Source organism: Taurulus bubalis (assembly GCF_910589615.1).
Source record: "Taurulus bubalis genome assembly, chromosome: 12".
Taxonomy (NCBI): domain Eukaryota; kingdom Metazoa; phylum Chordata; class Actinopteri; order Perciformes; family Cottidae; genus Taurulus; species Taurulus bubalis.
The window spans coordinates 18,720,318-18,733,635 of record NC_136600.1 but is presented as its reverse complement, the minus strand read 5'-3'; the positions used below and the strand labels follow the sequence as shown (position 1 = coordinate 18,733,635).

The 13,318-nt window shown below is 39.5% G+C and overlaps 1 protein-coding gene across 1 annotated transcript; it reads right to left on the bottom strand.

Moving 5' to 3' along the window:
- Positions 1-4,413: 4,413 nt before the first annotated feature.
- LOC306745157 (cingulin-like) lies at positions 4,414-7,202 on the bottom strand. The gene is made up of 4 exons (XM_079227903.1): positions 7,015-7,202; positions 6,228-6,336; positions 5,945-6,106; positions 4,414-5,394 (listed from the first exon to the last, which is right to left on the bottom strand). The coding sequence occupies exons 1-3, from the start codon at positions 7,017-7,019 to the stop codon at positions 5,951-5,953; spliced, it is 270 nt and encodes an 89-aa protein (XP_079084029.1). The 5' UTR covers positions 7,020-7,202; the 3' UTR covers positions 4,414-5,394; positions 5,945-5,950.
- Between the last annotated feature and the right edge of the window lie 6,116 nt (positions 7,203-13,318).

Here is a 13,318-nt window from a genome sequence, read left to right as displayed (position 1 = left end):
CCACACAAAAGTGCACTACGTGTAACAGTTTTTTTTTTTACTTTTAGTGTGACCATTAGTGATATTTTAACGTTTTTACGTCAATAAAAAGACCCCAAATGTCTTTCATTTCACCTCTCAATGGAGAGAAAAGAAGGAGATTTTTGAATGTGCATTTTTACTGTAAATGGAAATCACAATTGTTTGATAGAGGATCACAATCAAAGAATAGTAAGTAAACATGTGTGTTGTTGGTGTTAGTGCAGAAAACACTAACTATGGGTGGGATCATTATAAAGATCAAATCAGATGATTTGAACCGAAGTGCGTAAAAGGCAGAAAAAGCTCATATTTTGGTTGTGTGGGAACAAAGTGTCAAAAGTGCACTATGGTGACAGAGTCAGTGTGCGGTAAAATAATGATGCTGCTTTCTGGAAAACAAGTATGACACTATAACTATAGTCATATAGTTCTTTTCACTCCTTTATTATTATCATCTGAGCCCGACCTTCCGTTGCAATGAGGACACTGAGGATTGCTGTATGTTTTGTTCTGTGACTTTGGGAGTTTCAGCAACATGGATGGAGTTATTTAATAATCTTTTTAATGTTGCTTAATTTTCCACTCAAATATAATTCATAGAATAAAGTATATTAAGAAATTAATATATTGGATTAAAACAGTTCCTTCATTTTACAGGTTTGTATGTTCCTTATAATTTTCTAGTACGTTTCCTGGAGTGAGTAGTGTGGTATACTGTAATACCCAGCTAATCAAATTAGATAAAAAATACAAATATTTAAACATTTTAAAGACTTTCTTTGTGTTGTCATGACCTCAGTGTAAAAAAATATCTGCGACACTTCATACTGTTGATGACCAATATATTTATATTTAGCACTAACCACTCCTTAATCATACTGCAGATGAATAAAGTAAAGAATGTTGTTATTATGTCTGAACTGCATCCAAGCCTCAGGGACATGTGCTCTCAAATGCAGAACACCTGGAGGCAGGTGGAAATATGTGCACGGTAGGGCTGCATTCTTTCTGGGCAATCATATGTGGCAAACACACCATGATTTCAAAGCACAACACACCCAGCTCTTGACAAATCAGCTCTCGGGGTTGTGCCTGGAAAGCTGGAATAGTATGGAAACCAAATCCCACCCTTGGCAAGTATGTTCTCTCATAGTTTCTAGCAAAACAGGTCCCGTGCACAACATGTTGGCACTGTACAGGTTAAGTGACACGGGATGGGAGTTACAGTATCATGGACGCAGCATCTGGTTCTACAGCAAATATTGAAGGTGTCACACCATGGCAACATATTTATTCCAAGTAAAGACTTTACCATTCAAATAGTTGTTTTTCAGGTATTTTGTAGATCAATCACACAATAGCACCACAGGAGGTCACAGACCAGCAAGAGATCTGAACACGTCTGAGGCGCAGACACAGTGTTGTCTGAAAATAGTCAAACACAATCTGGTTACGTGTGCCAAATAGGATGTAAACCTATAAATAACCCCAGGAGTTGGTAAAGTCTCTTCAGGGTGCTGACTTTCATCTCTTTCTCAAATGGATCTCAAATATGCCTGAAGTCATATATATGTTTTGGCATGAAGCATAACGCCGTGGATTTAGAGAGAAGTTGGCCTTGTGGTTAAAGATTGCTCTTCTCACTGAGCCACAGTAGTAATATTTAATGTTCATGGTTAATTTGCATATATATTATATCTCAACTGTCTTTTTTAAAATATATAATAAATAATGTATACATAAATAATAATGTATAAACATACATAAATAATGTGTACATAATTAATAATGTATAAATCTATATTTTAGATCAATTAAAATAAAAGTCTTTTTTTGTAAGCTGTCTTATTACCCCCCCCCCCCCCCTGGTATATATACAGTGTATGTTACACCGGTATGGTGTATATTACACTGGCATCACTGTACATACAAATATACACGGTCTGGGTGCCAATTTACACATTGGGCAATCACACCGGCTAAAACCGACTAATTGCGAATTGTGGGGCTAGTCAGACTCGACCAGCTACTCACACACCGATTACATCCCGCTTCGGGCATGGACTCTAGAGAATGCTCAGCAGAATAACCCGACAAGGAGGTGTGGCCCAGGCGCGTCTCGAACCCGGGCCACTGGTGTGACAGGCGCCGGACTAAGCCGCAACGACACAGTACAAGCCAAGTATGTATAGTATCTAATGGAAGCCGAGAAAAAAAAAAACACCGTCAAATCACTTTTATCAACAGTTCTTGTCGGAAGTCGAGAATGGGAAAAAAAAAAAAAAAAAAAAACCTTATGCCTAGTGTACGCGTATCGAAATTAAATTACCGCCGACGTGAATTACAATCTTACTGTATTTAAGTTTATCCTTGGCCAATAGTTTGAAATACGCCTCAACGTCGCCCGCTCTGCCCCCATAAATACATTTGGCTTCGTCATCTTCACGTTTCTGACTATGGAGCTGCCGATAACCAAAGTTGGTTTCTCAGCGGGTGTGTCGCTGAGTGGGGAGAACCGGTCAGACACGTGAAGAGCTGGTGCTGTCCAGTGGGCTGCTTCGACTTCTGCTTCCTTTGTTCAGTCACTAGTACCTATCGGATAACAGACAGGTGGTAACCGGAAGTGAGGCAATACGCTTACCGTCGTTAGGTTGTGTGCATGTTGGGGTACAGCATGTATTATTGTATATTTAGCTATTTTGTTTAGTTGACCATTGTGCTACAGGGAACTATTTATCCAGGTGTGCGTGATAATCACATCACTGTCCATGAACAGGAATGTGGCTCTCCTGTATCAACACATCAGCCTAGTTTATTTCTGGCCTGCATGATGCTTATATCACTTATGATGAACAAAAATAATAATGCAACAAAATATAAGAGGGTGAAACAACAACCCTGGCACCCAGCTGTGGCTGCAGCAGGCTCAGTGAATGGCATGTCAATATTTTAGAAATCTATACATCTAAGGGATGAATCTAAATCCCTTTTTTTTCACGGCAGAACATTTTGACATCATAAAACACACAGGCATGAATAATAACACGGGATGGCTCAAATCCATTAAGTGCTCCAATGCAGCATGCACAATATCAGGGCCTTGGGAAAGGTGTAATAATAATCCAATAATGAATGGAAAAAGTTTCTGTGCTTTTCCTGATGACATATTACACTTTATCTGATACTTAATTTAATACCCATTGCACTGTCGTTGTCGTTGATAGTTGTTTGTCTCGTCTAACGTCTCATGTCTAATGTTTATGTTTGTGTAAACATTCCTGGCAAATAAACGGTTTCTGATTCTGATTCTCTTAATGTAATTTGTCTGTTGAAAACCAGTGTTTAGGATGAGAATGAGACACAACTGTAATCAGACTGCCCTGTGCACACACACAGGTGTTGTGGCAGGGTACAGGACACACACACAGACACACACACAGACATTATAATCCACGTTGATGACACCATGATAATAACTATTCGCGAGCTCCAGCAACACACTTCTTTGAAACTCAGGCTTAGATTGCAAACCTCAAACTCCAGACAAGCACCGCCCTGCAGCAACAACATGATCCATCTCTATTATCTTGTTATTTTGTCATAAATGCTCCTTCAAACATGGGAATGGAGCATATAGAGTATTCGTTGAATGTGATTCTGCTTAGAACCTTATACGCATTCGTGATCTGACTCCTGTTAAAGAGAAAGAACAAAAACTGATACACGCACAAACAAAACGTTGGAGTAAAAGTAACTGATAAACATTTTGTAAATATTGTAAGGACAATAAACATGGATCAATGTAACTTAAATCATTTAACTTTTATTGTAGCTAAATTCATGTGCAATAGAAAAATTATCTATTTAGTGAAGTACAGTCACAGGGTGAATTTTTCCAGTCAACATTATAGTACATGCCAGCATTTTCAAAGTCAACAGGTTTATGCTCTCAGCTTATAGTTTCACAAATCATATGAAGTACCATTTCCAGTTTCTCTGAAAAAAATAAGAAGAAAGATTATATTTGATCAAACTGGATGCAGTTATTAGCGCTTCAAGTGATTGTTCCAATTGTATTCAAAACTCAAGACTAAAAAAAAAATCTATAATGTGAAATAGTTACATTTTACAAAAAAAATGTAGATAAGAATTACAACATTAGTTTTTAAAGGCATATATTTCAGTGACTTGCTATAAAGGAATGCATAGAAATTGTGCAGCTTCTACAAAAACACACGTAAAGATATCATTTGACAGGATGATATTTTGGCCATGATTTTAATTGAAAAGTGGAAAACCACTTTTATAAATTAGGAGATATTCTGACAAAGGACACTTCTGTCCTCAAAAGTATACAACTCACAAAACAAAGGTCTGTTGCCCTTTTACCGGGAAACTGTTTCAGATACAGTGAATAAAGACACAAATAATAAAAACCGTCACACCAACAGGAGGTTTCTATCACATTTAGAGTAATTTAGGTATCATATTTTATCATTCTGAATTCCTAGACTGTGTACCATGTGACAATAAAGTCTGGGCGGAGGAATAAACACACAAGTGACATATTCCAAAAAACATGTGAAAATATATTTTATTTTACGGACACAAACTCCAGATTTCATTCAATATGAATAATTTGCAATACTTAAATTTTACTTTTTAAACCAAAAACCAGCATGACATGTCATTTGATGCTACAGGGTAGTAAACTGACAACATAGAGTATTTTTGATTGTTCAGTCAAAGCCAGACTTGGTACCGTAAGTGCTCGACCCAAAATATCAACCTTGAAAAGGTTTGACAGACTGAATTTGTATTAAAAAAATGCAAGAGGTATTTTTTATTTATATTTTTCTGTGCTTCTCGCCTCATGTCGCTCAGTTACTCTCCGAGTGCTGTAGTGAGTTTTTGTATGTTGGAGGTCTTCCAGCCGTACCATGGAGTGCATCTGAGTACATTGTAGACTGAAGGACGTACCCTGTAATGCAGAGGATGTTTTGTTTCCTTCCATTCACTCTGGTGTGGAAACTGATCCCCCTGCTAAACGCTATGATATGTAATTTAAATCCCAGATCTGTGCACCCCTCCTGTAGTGTACCATAGTCATTGCCTGTAGTGTACCATTCTGTCTTTTGTCTTTACTCCCAGTCTAAAAAGCAACCTACACGCCCCTCCATGTTTTTCCTTAACAGTGCTATGTTTCCCCACTCTCATCCTGCCCCTGAAGTGCCGTTTTAACAGGAGCTGGTCTGGAGGTTGCTCTCAGTGAGGATGGAGGTGATGGCGGAGGGATCATACAGGCTGTCGTCATCATCTGAACTGAGAGTTGATGAATCCAAAGCTGGGCGCATTGCTGCCTGGGTTTTTCTCCTGTGACACATAATCATCATTGACTTTTCCAATGTCATCATTAACTGTTCAAACCCACTTTATTTCACAGTTGCTTTATCCACAAATATTAGGTGGGCATAGTGCTCCCTCTGCTGACAATAAAAGGGAACCACATGCATTTCCTTGCTACTAGTGGGAGTGTGTCTGTCATATAATTCCCCCTGTGGTACATGAGTAATGAGCCTTTTTAGTCTAATTAAATACCTTGTCACAAGTGAGTGATTGCTGATGTGTTTTACACACATCACATTGTGAAATACTGCACCTCAGGGTGCTCTATGAATCTCAACCAGGTGCCTGTTAATTGTGTGTAACCGATAAGGAATCTGGAATTGCTGGTAATAACGTAATTTACGTGCAGTTTTATTCATTCTGTGACATAAATAGGAGGAGATCTCTCTCTCTCTCTTACTCACTCTCACAAACTGCTGGGAAAATGTGGCTGCCAGAAAGTGTCTTGCATAAGCGCACAGTGAGTAACAGATTGGATGAGAGACAAAATTGGATACAAAGAAAAGGAAATGCTTACTTGAGCTCAATTTCCACAGCTGTGACTGGTCTGCAAGGCCTCTTTGAGCTCCATCTGTTCCTCCATGTCTCTCTGGGCCTTTCTCCTCAGTCCATCCATCCTTTCCAGCTCCGTCTCTCCTTCGTCCACCTGCCTCTTTAGAGCTTTCACTCTCAGCGTGAGCTGCAACACAGGATGAGGTTAAAGTATAGTTTTTTTCAGTGTGTGCATTTGATTTTGATGTATTCCCATGACAAAGAGTAAATTCAAATATGACACGCATTTTGAGGTGAAGATTGTTTACCTGGTCCCTCTGTTTGGTGTGTGTTTGTTTCTCCTCATCCAACGTCATGTTGAGATCTTTTAGTTTCCTCTCCAGACGTTGTTGAGATGCCAACACTGAGTTCATCTCCCTTTACATATAAAAGAGAGGAACAGAGCATAAGACATGAATAACTCATGAGTAATACTAACCCTATCTTAATGTTTAATCTTGCTTCAGTAAACGTCTCACGCACAGGTGGTGCATCCACTGCACAAGAAAAGTGTTTAGAGATTTGGAGCTGCCTTCCCTGTCTGTCACAACTGCAACTGTAAGCCCTTAAATGATGAGGGCACAAGGCAACTGTGACAGGCACAGATGTTATCAGGACTGAATCTGAGCTGCTGTCTATGTGTGTTGGGACTTGGGAGGTTTAGGGTCTAATACTTTAATTAGAACCAGGCCGGAGACTTAATAGTAAATACACCACTTAGAGGAGATGAAGCCTGAACAGAAGCAAGCAATCACACAGATCATCTAATAGAGGCAACACAACTGAGAAGAGTCACGCAAAGAAAAATAAGAAAATAAACAAAAAGTGAAATATCTTGAATCTGAAAAAGGAACCAGCAGTTCCACAAATCAGAGTGGACAAAAATAACAACTGAGCTCTTTACCTCTACATTTCTGCATGATTCAGACATTGCTTGTTTAAACATAATGCACCCATACAGGAAGTAAACTGAAAAACTGAAAAACACTATTAACATTATCTTCACCATTAAATAAGAAAGAAAAGCGACAAACATGTGAATAAGGAGTAACTTACCCCATGCTCTTGATTTCTGATGTCCTCAAATGTGCACATGCTTCTCGTCACTCCGTTCATCTTTGATAGAAATAAACACGACTCAAACACATAAATTAATAAATAAAAGTTAACTTTATGAAGCTCCCTTTGTTTGAAGAACTTCCCTCCGTCTCTCTGCTGCTCGTCCGCTGTAGCTGCTGCTGTTAGCAGTCTTCAGACCGGGCTGCTCCTGTGTGTGTCCCTCCCGTACGAACTTTTCTCATCACGTCACTGTGGGCGTGACACACAAAAACCAGCTCGCCCACAAACCGACCGAAACAGCCAAATAGGGAACTGGGGATACTCGGAATCTCTGGGAGGGGCGGGCGAGAGGACTCACCTGTACCACAACTTCTGCATCGATAAATCATGAGCCTCACATGGTGGTTGTATCATTATTAGACTGGATGAAATCCTTTTACGGTGAGAGGCAGTACAAGATGGTCAACTCCCGCTTAATGCTGCGCAAACACTGCTCAGTTTACCAAAAGGCCTTTGTAATTTATTCATAAGGTTTAACCTCTGACTGAACCTGTTTGTCTCCTATTGACCTGCAAAACAATGAAAACACGCTGCTACATTCAAAGCACTTTCAAAGATGTTTTTTAAAAAACATTTATTAGTGGAGATTCACTGGATTTAATTCAACAAAATGAATATACAATAATTGCCAGTATACTTATTTTGTTTATATAATCTTTCCTGCGTGTTTATTATTGTGTTTATTATTATTTCACTAAATTCCACAGATTCATTTGCAGATACATTGCTAGAGATAGGTCATGCTACTGTTTAGTTGAAATATGTTGCCTTATGGTTGTGTGGTTACTGCAGAAAACATGTTTCAGTCTGTACTTATCATAAAAAGGACTACAGGAGTGGTAATATTTAATGTTCATGGTAATTTGCATATATATTATATATCAACTCTTTTTTTAAATATATTTATATATATAAATATTATATATATAATTATATATATATATTTTAAATATATAATATAATATATAATATATATAATTATATATTATAATATATAATATATAATAATATATATAATAATATATATATTATATATAAATAAATGATGTATAAATAATAATGCATATAATTAATAATAATGTATAAATCTATATTTTTAAAATAAAAGTCTTTTTCGTAAGCTGTCTTATTACCCCCTGGTATATATTCAGTGCGAACTGGAATACATACAGTGTCACATACCATATACCTTACCATGTCACTGTACATACATATATACACGGTCTGGGTGCCAACTTACTTGGGCAATCACGCCAGCTGATCAGGCCGACTGATTGCGAATTGTGGGGGAAAGCTGGTCTGACTCGACCAGGAAACCCACCTTGAACGGGGTTAGCTAGACACACACACCAGATTACTTCCCGCTTCGGGCATGGACTCTAGAGAATGCTCCGGAGAATAACCCGACAAGGAGGTGTGGCCCAGGCGCGTCTCGAACCCGGGCCACTGGTGTGACAGGCGCAGGACTATGTCCCAACGCCACCGTACAAGCCAAGTATGTATAGTATCATTGTGACATTTAACCTGGAGAACCAAAAGGAATTCACCGCTTCACCGAATTCAACCGCTTTGGTGTTTTCCAACGAGCATTTTTCAAAATAAAATAATGGAAGCCGAGAAAAAAAAAAAAAACACCGTCAAATCACTTTTATCAACAGTTCTTGTCGGAAGTCGAGAAAAAAAAAGAAAAAAAAAACCTTATGCCTAGTGTACGCGTATCGAAATTAAATTACCGCCGACGTGAATTACAATCTTACTGTATTTAAGTTTATCCTTGGCCAGTTTGAAATAAGCCTCAACGTCGCCCGCTCTGCCCCCATAAATACATTTGGCTTCGTCATCTTCACGTTTCTGACTATGGAGCTGCCGATAACCAAAGTTGGTTTCTCAGCGGGTGTGTCGCTGAGTGGGGAGAACCGGTCAGACACGTGAAGAGCTGGTGCTGTCCAGTGGGCTGCTTCGACTTCTGCTTCCTTTGTTCAGTCACTAGTACCTATCGGATAACAGACAGGTGGTAACCGGAAGTGAGGCAATACGCTTACCGTCGTTAGGTTGTGTGCATGTTGGGGTACAGCATGTATTACTGTATATTTCGCTATTTTGGTTAGTTGACCATTGTGCTACAGGGAACTATTTATCCAAGTGTGCGTGATAATCACATCACTGTGTCCATAAACAGGAATGTGGCTCTCCTGTATCAACACATCAGCCTAGTTTATTTCTGGCCTGCATGATGCTTATATCACTTATGATGAACAACAATAACAATGCAACAAAAGATAAGAGGGTGAAACAACAACCCTGGCACCCAGCTGTGGCTGCAGCAGGCTCAGTGAATGGCATGTCAATATTTTAGAAATCTATACATCTAAGAAAATAAGGGATGAATCTAAATCCCTTTTTTTTCACAGCAGAACATTTTGACATCATAAAACACACAGGCATGAATAATAACACGGGATGGCTCAAATTCATTAAGTGCTCCAATGCAGCATGCACAATATCAGGGCCTTGGGAAAGGTGTAATAATAATCCAATAATGAATGGAAAAAGTTACTGTGCTTTTCCTGATGACATATTACACTTTATCTGATACTTAATTCAATACCCATTGCACTGTCGTTGTCGTTGATAGTTGTTTGTCTCGTCTAACGTCTCATGTCTAATGTTTATGTTTGTGTAAACATTCCTGGCAAATAAACGGTTTCTGATTCTGATTCTCTTAATGTAATTTGTCCGTTGAAAACCAGTGTTTAGGATGAGAATGAGACACAACTGTAATCAGACTGCCCTGTGCACACACACAGGTGTTGTGGCAGGGTACAGGACACACACACAGACACACACACACACACACACACACACACACACACACACAATATAATCCACGTTGACGACACCATGATAATAACTATTAGCGAGCTCCAGCAACACACTTCTTTGAAACTCAGGCTTAGATTGCAAACCTCAAACTCCAGACAAGCACCGCCCTGCAGCAACAACATGATCCATCTCTATTATCTTGTTATTTTGTCATAAATGCTCCTTCAAACATGGGAATGGAGCATATAGAGTATTCGTTGAATGTGATTCTGCTTAGAACCTTATACGCATTTGTGATCTGACTACTGTTAAAGAGAAAGAACAAAAACTGATACATGCACAAACAAAACGTTGGAGTAAAAGTAACTGATAAACATTTTGTAAATATTGTAAGGACAATAAACATGGATCAATGTAACTTAAATCATTTAACTTTTATTGGAGCTAAATTCATGTGCAATAGAAAGATTATCTATTTAGTGAAGTACAGTCACAGGGTGAATTTTTCCAGTCAACATTATAGTACATGCCAGCATTTTCAAAGTCAACATGTGAGGCACAGTGGACAATCGAGTTCACAAGCACAACTCAGAGGCAGGTGGCAGGCAAAGTTCTTTAGTCGTGTATTCAGGCAAGGGTCAAAACCAGGAGATCAAACAAACAGGCGAACAAATCCGATAAGGGGCAGGCAAAATCCAAGGTCGGCAAGACAGGCAAAAACAGGGTCAGAACAGGTAGGCAGAAAGTACAGCGATACGCTGGAGCGTTTCGGCACAATGGACAAGACAATCTGGCAGAGGACACATGCAAGTGAGGGGACCTAAATAGTGAGCTAATGAGGGAACGGGCTGCAGGTGAGATGGGCGTGAAGGCCAGGTGACGGTGATGAGGGGTAATCAGGTGTGAGTGGCAGGATCTGGAATGACAGGAGAGTGGTTAGAACTGACAGACAGGATGAAAACACTTAATATGGCGGGGAATCCGTGACACAACAGGTTTATACTCTCAGCTTATAGTTTCACAAATCATATGAAGTACCATTTCTAGTTTCTCTGAAAAAAATAAGAAGAAAGATTACATTTGATCAAACTGCATGTAGTTATTAGCACTCCAAGTGATTGTTCCAATTGTATTCAAAACTCAAGACTAAAAAAAAAATCTATATTGTGAAATAGTTACATTTTACAAAAAAAATGTCTGTTGCCCTTTTACCGGGAAACTGTTTCAGATACAGTGAATAAAGACACAAATAATAAAAACCTTCACACAAACAGGAGGTTTCTATCACATTTAGAGTAATTCATATTGTGCTTTCCAAAAAACATTCCAAAAAACATGTGAAAATATATTTTATTTTACGGAAACTGTATTGTAATGGTACTATTTAATAGACATACAGAGCGGAGTGATCAGTGTGTGATATCGGAGGGGGGGCGTGTTCAGTCCGCAGTCCGCTGTCGGAGTCATACGAACCTGTCAGTCACAGTCTCGGTGTTGTGCTATTGTTGAGCTAATAAAGTTAGCCGAAGATACAACGGTCTCCTAAGCTTATTATACACATAACACTACATGGTGTCAGAAGATGGCAAAATTCCCACCTCCAGAAAACTTTGACTTCTCTCGCCCGGATCAGTGGCCGGAGTGGCGCCAGAGGTTACATTTCAGATTGCAAATGCAGAGGTGTGTAGATTGGAAGCTTGCAGTTAAATCACAGCTGTTATTTTACTATTGATAAGGTACCTTAGCCAGAGTAGATGATCATTTTAATATAACTGGATTGAATGCATATTAATTGTGAATAGAAGATTGGTCACAATTCTAACAGCTGTATAGTAATAGTGGAAGTCTATTAATATTAAGCCATACAGTAACAGGGTTTACCAATGAAAACTAATCACTTTTTTTGTGTGTAGGCGATGGTTCTCGCTACTCTTGCTGAACATTCGCTGCCGTTTACCTTTGCACCTGTGATGTTAAAGCTGGCTCAGGCTCTAGCTTCAGACAAGGTAGCTCTGAGGATTGAAGCTGTCACGCACATCAGCAGCATACAAAATGGTGCATGGATTGGGGTACACGTTTTCGCAAAGGATCTTCGGCAACATGCAGAGGTATCCATTTTCGATCAACCTGGATGAGAGCACTACGAATGGGAACAAAAAAGTGCTTTCCATCCTGGTTAGCTACTTCAACACAGACAAGGAAACCGTTGATCCTTTCTCAGTTGACGTACCTCAGAGAAATATGCAACATCTTGAGCATTCCTGGATCAGTCCCAAAAAGGTTTGTTCAGCACCGCTGGCTATTCGCGTACGATGTTGCTATTTGTACTAAAGTCCTTTACTATGGCTTCATGGATAAGGAGGACAAGGCTCTCTACAAGGACCCCCTGAAGCAGCTGTTTGCTGATTACAGCGTCAGTGAAAGGGCACAGGCAGAGATTCGGTCCTTTCATGAGGACCTCAGCAAAAAAGGTAACTCATCACAGTTGTTTCTCCTTGGTTCTGTTATTGCCTACATGGACTATGCTAACCAAATTAGTTTTAAGCATTTGTATTTTGTTTTTAATTGAGCCCTTGATTTTTCCAGGAATGACACAGCTGGGAAAAGAGCGGAAGAGGAGGGTGGTTCAGAAGGTGTGGCATGAAGCCACCACAACTGAGCTGCACCTCAGTGTTTACACAGTAGTGCTGCCAATCTTGAAAGAGTATGTCATGGTGTTCCAGGTAAAAAATGTTTTCCAAAGATCACAAATTACTGCTACACAGATCTTAACTATAAATATAACTGTGATACCTGCCAACACCCTGAGTTAACATCTGTATGCATTTCTCATGTGCATGTATGTTAATTTAACCACAACTTCATGTTATTTTCTTCACGGGGCAGTCAGACACTGGTCCATAAATTACATGACAAGCAACTGCAAGTCTTTACCAACTTTCTTGCATGTTTCGTAAAATCAGAACATCTGAACTCGATGCCCAAAGCTCTGGCCACTCTGGACTTGGATCATAAGCTGCTACCTCTGAGAGAGATGTATGTGGGACAAGAGGCTGATCGATTCAGGGTGGCATATCCACAACACCCTGTGAGTACTTTAAAATACTGTGATTAGAATGATCGTTTGGAACATCAGCCAGGCTTGTATAATTACATGTACAGTAGTGTATGTGTGCTAACTGTTGTTGATCTCTGTTTCAGCTGCTGAAGCCATTCTTACAGAAGGTATCCACGGCATACAGTACGTGTGCCAAATACCTGCAGAAAAAGCTGCCTTTGCAGAGCAAGATTCTGCAGTGCTTGTCTGCCTTGGATCCTGTTGTGAGAGGGCACTCCAAGACTGGGATGGAACTGAAGAAGCTGACTCGCATGATGTCACACCTGCTGCCGCCTACTGCTGACACGCACCAGGAGATCC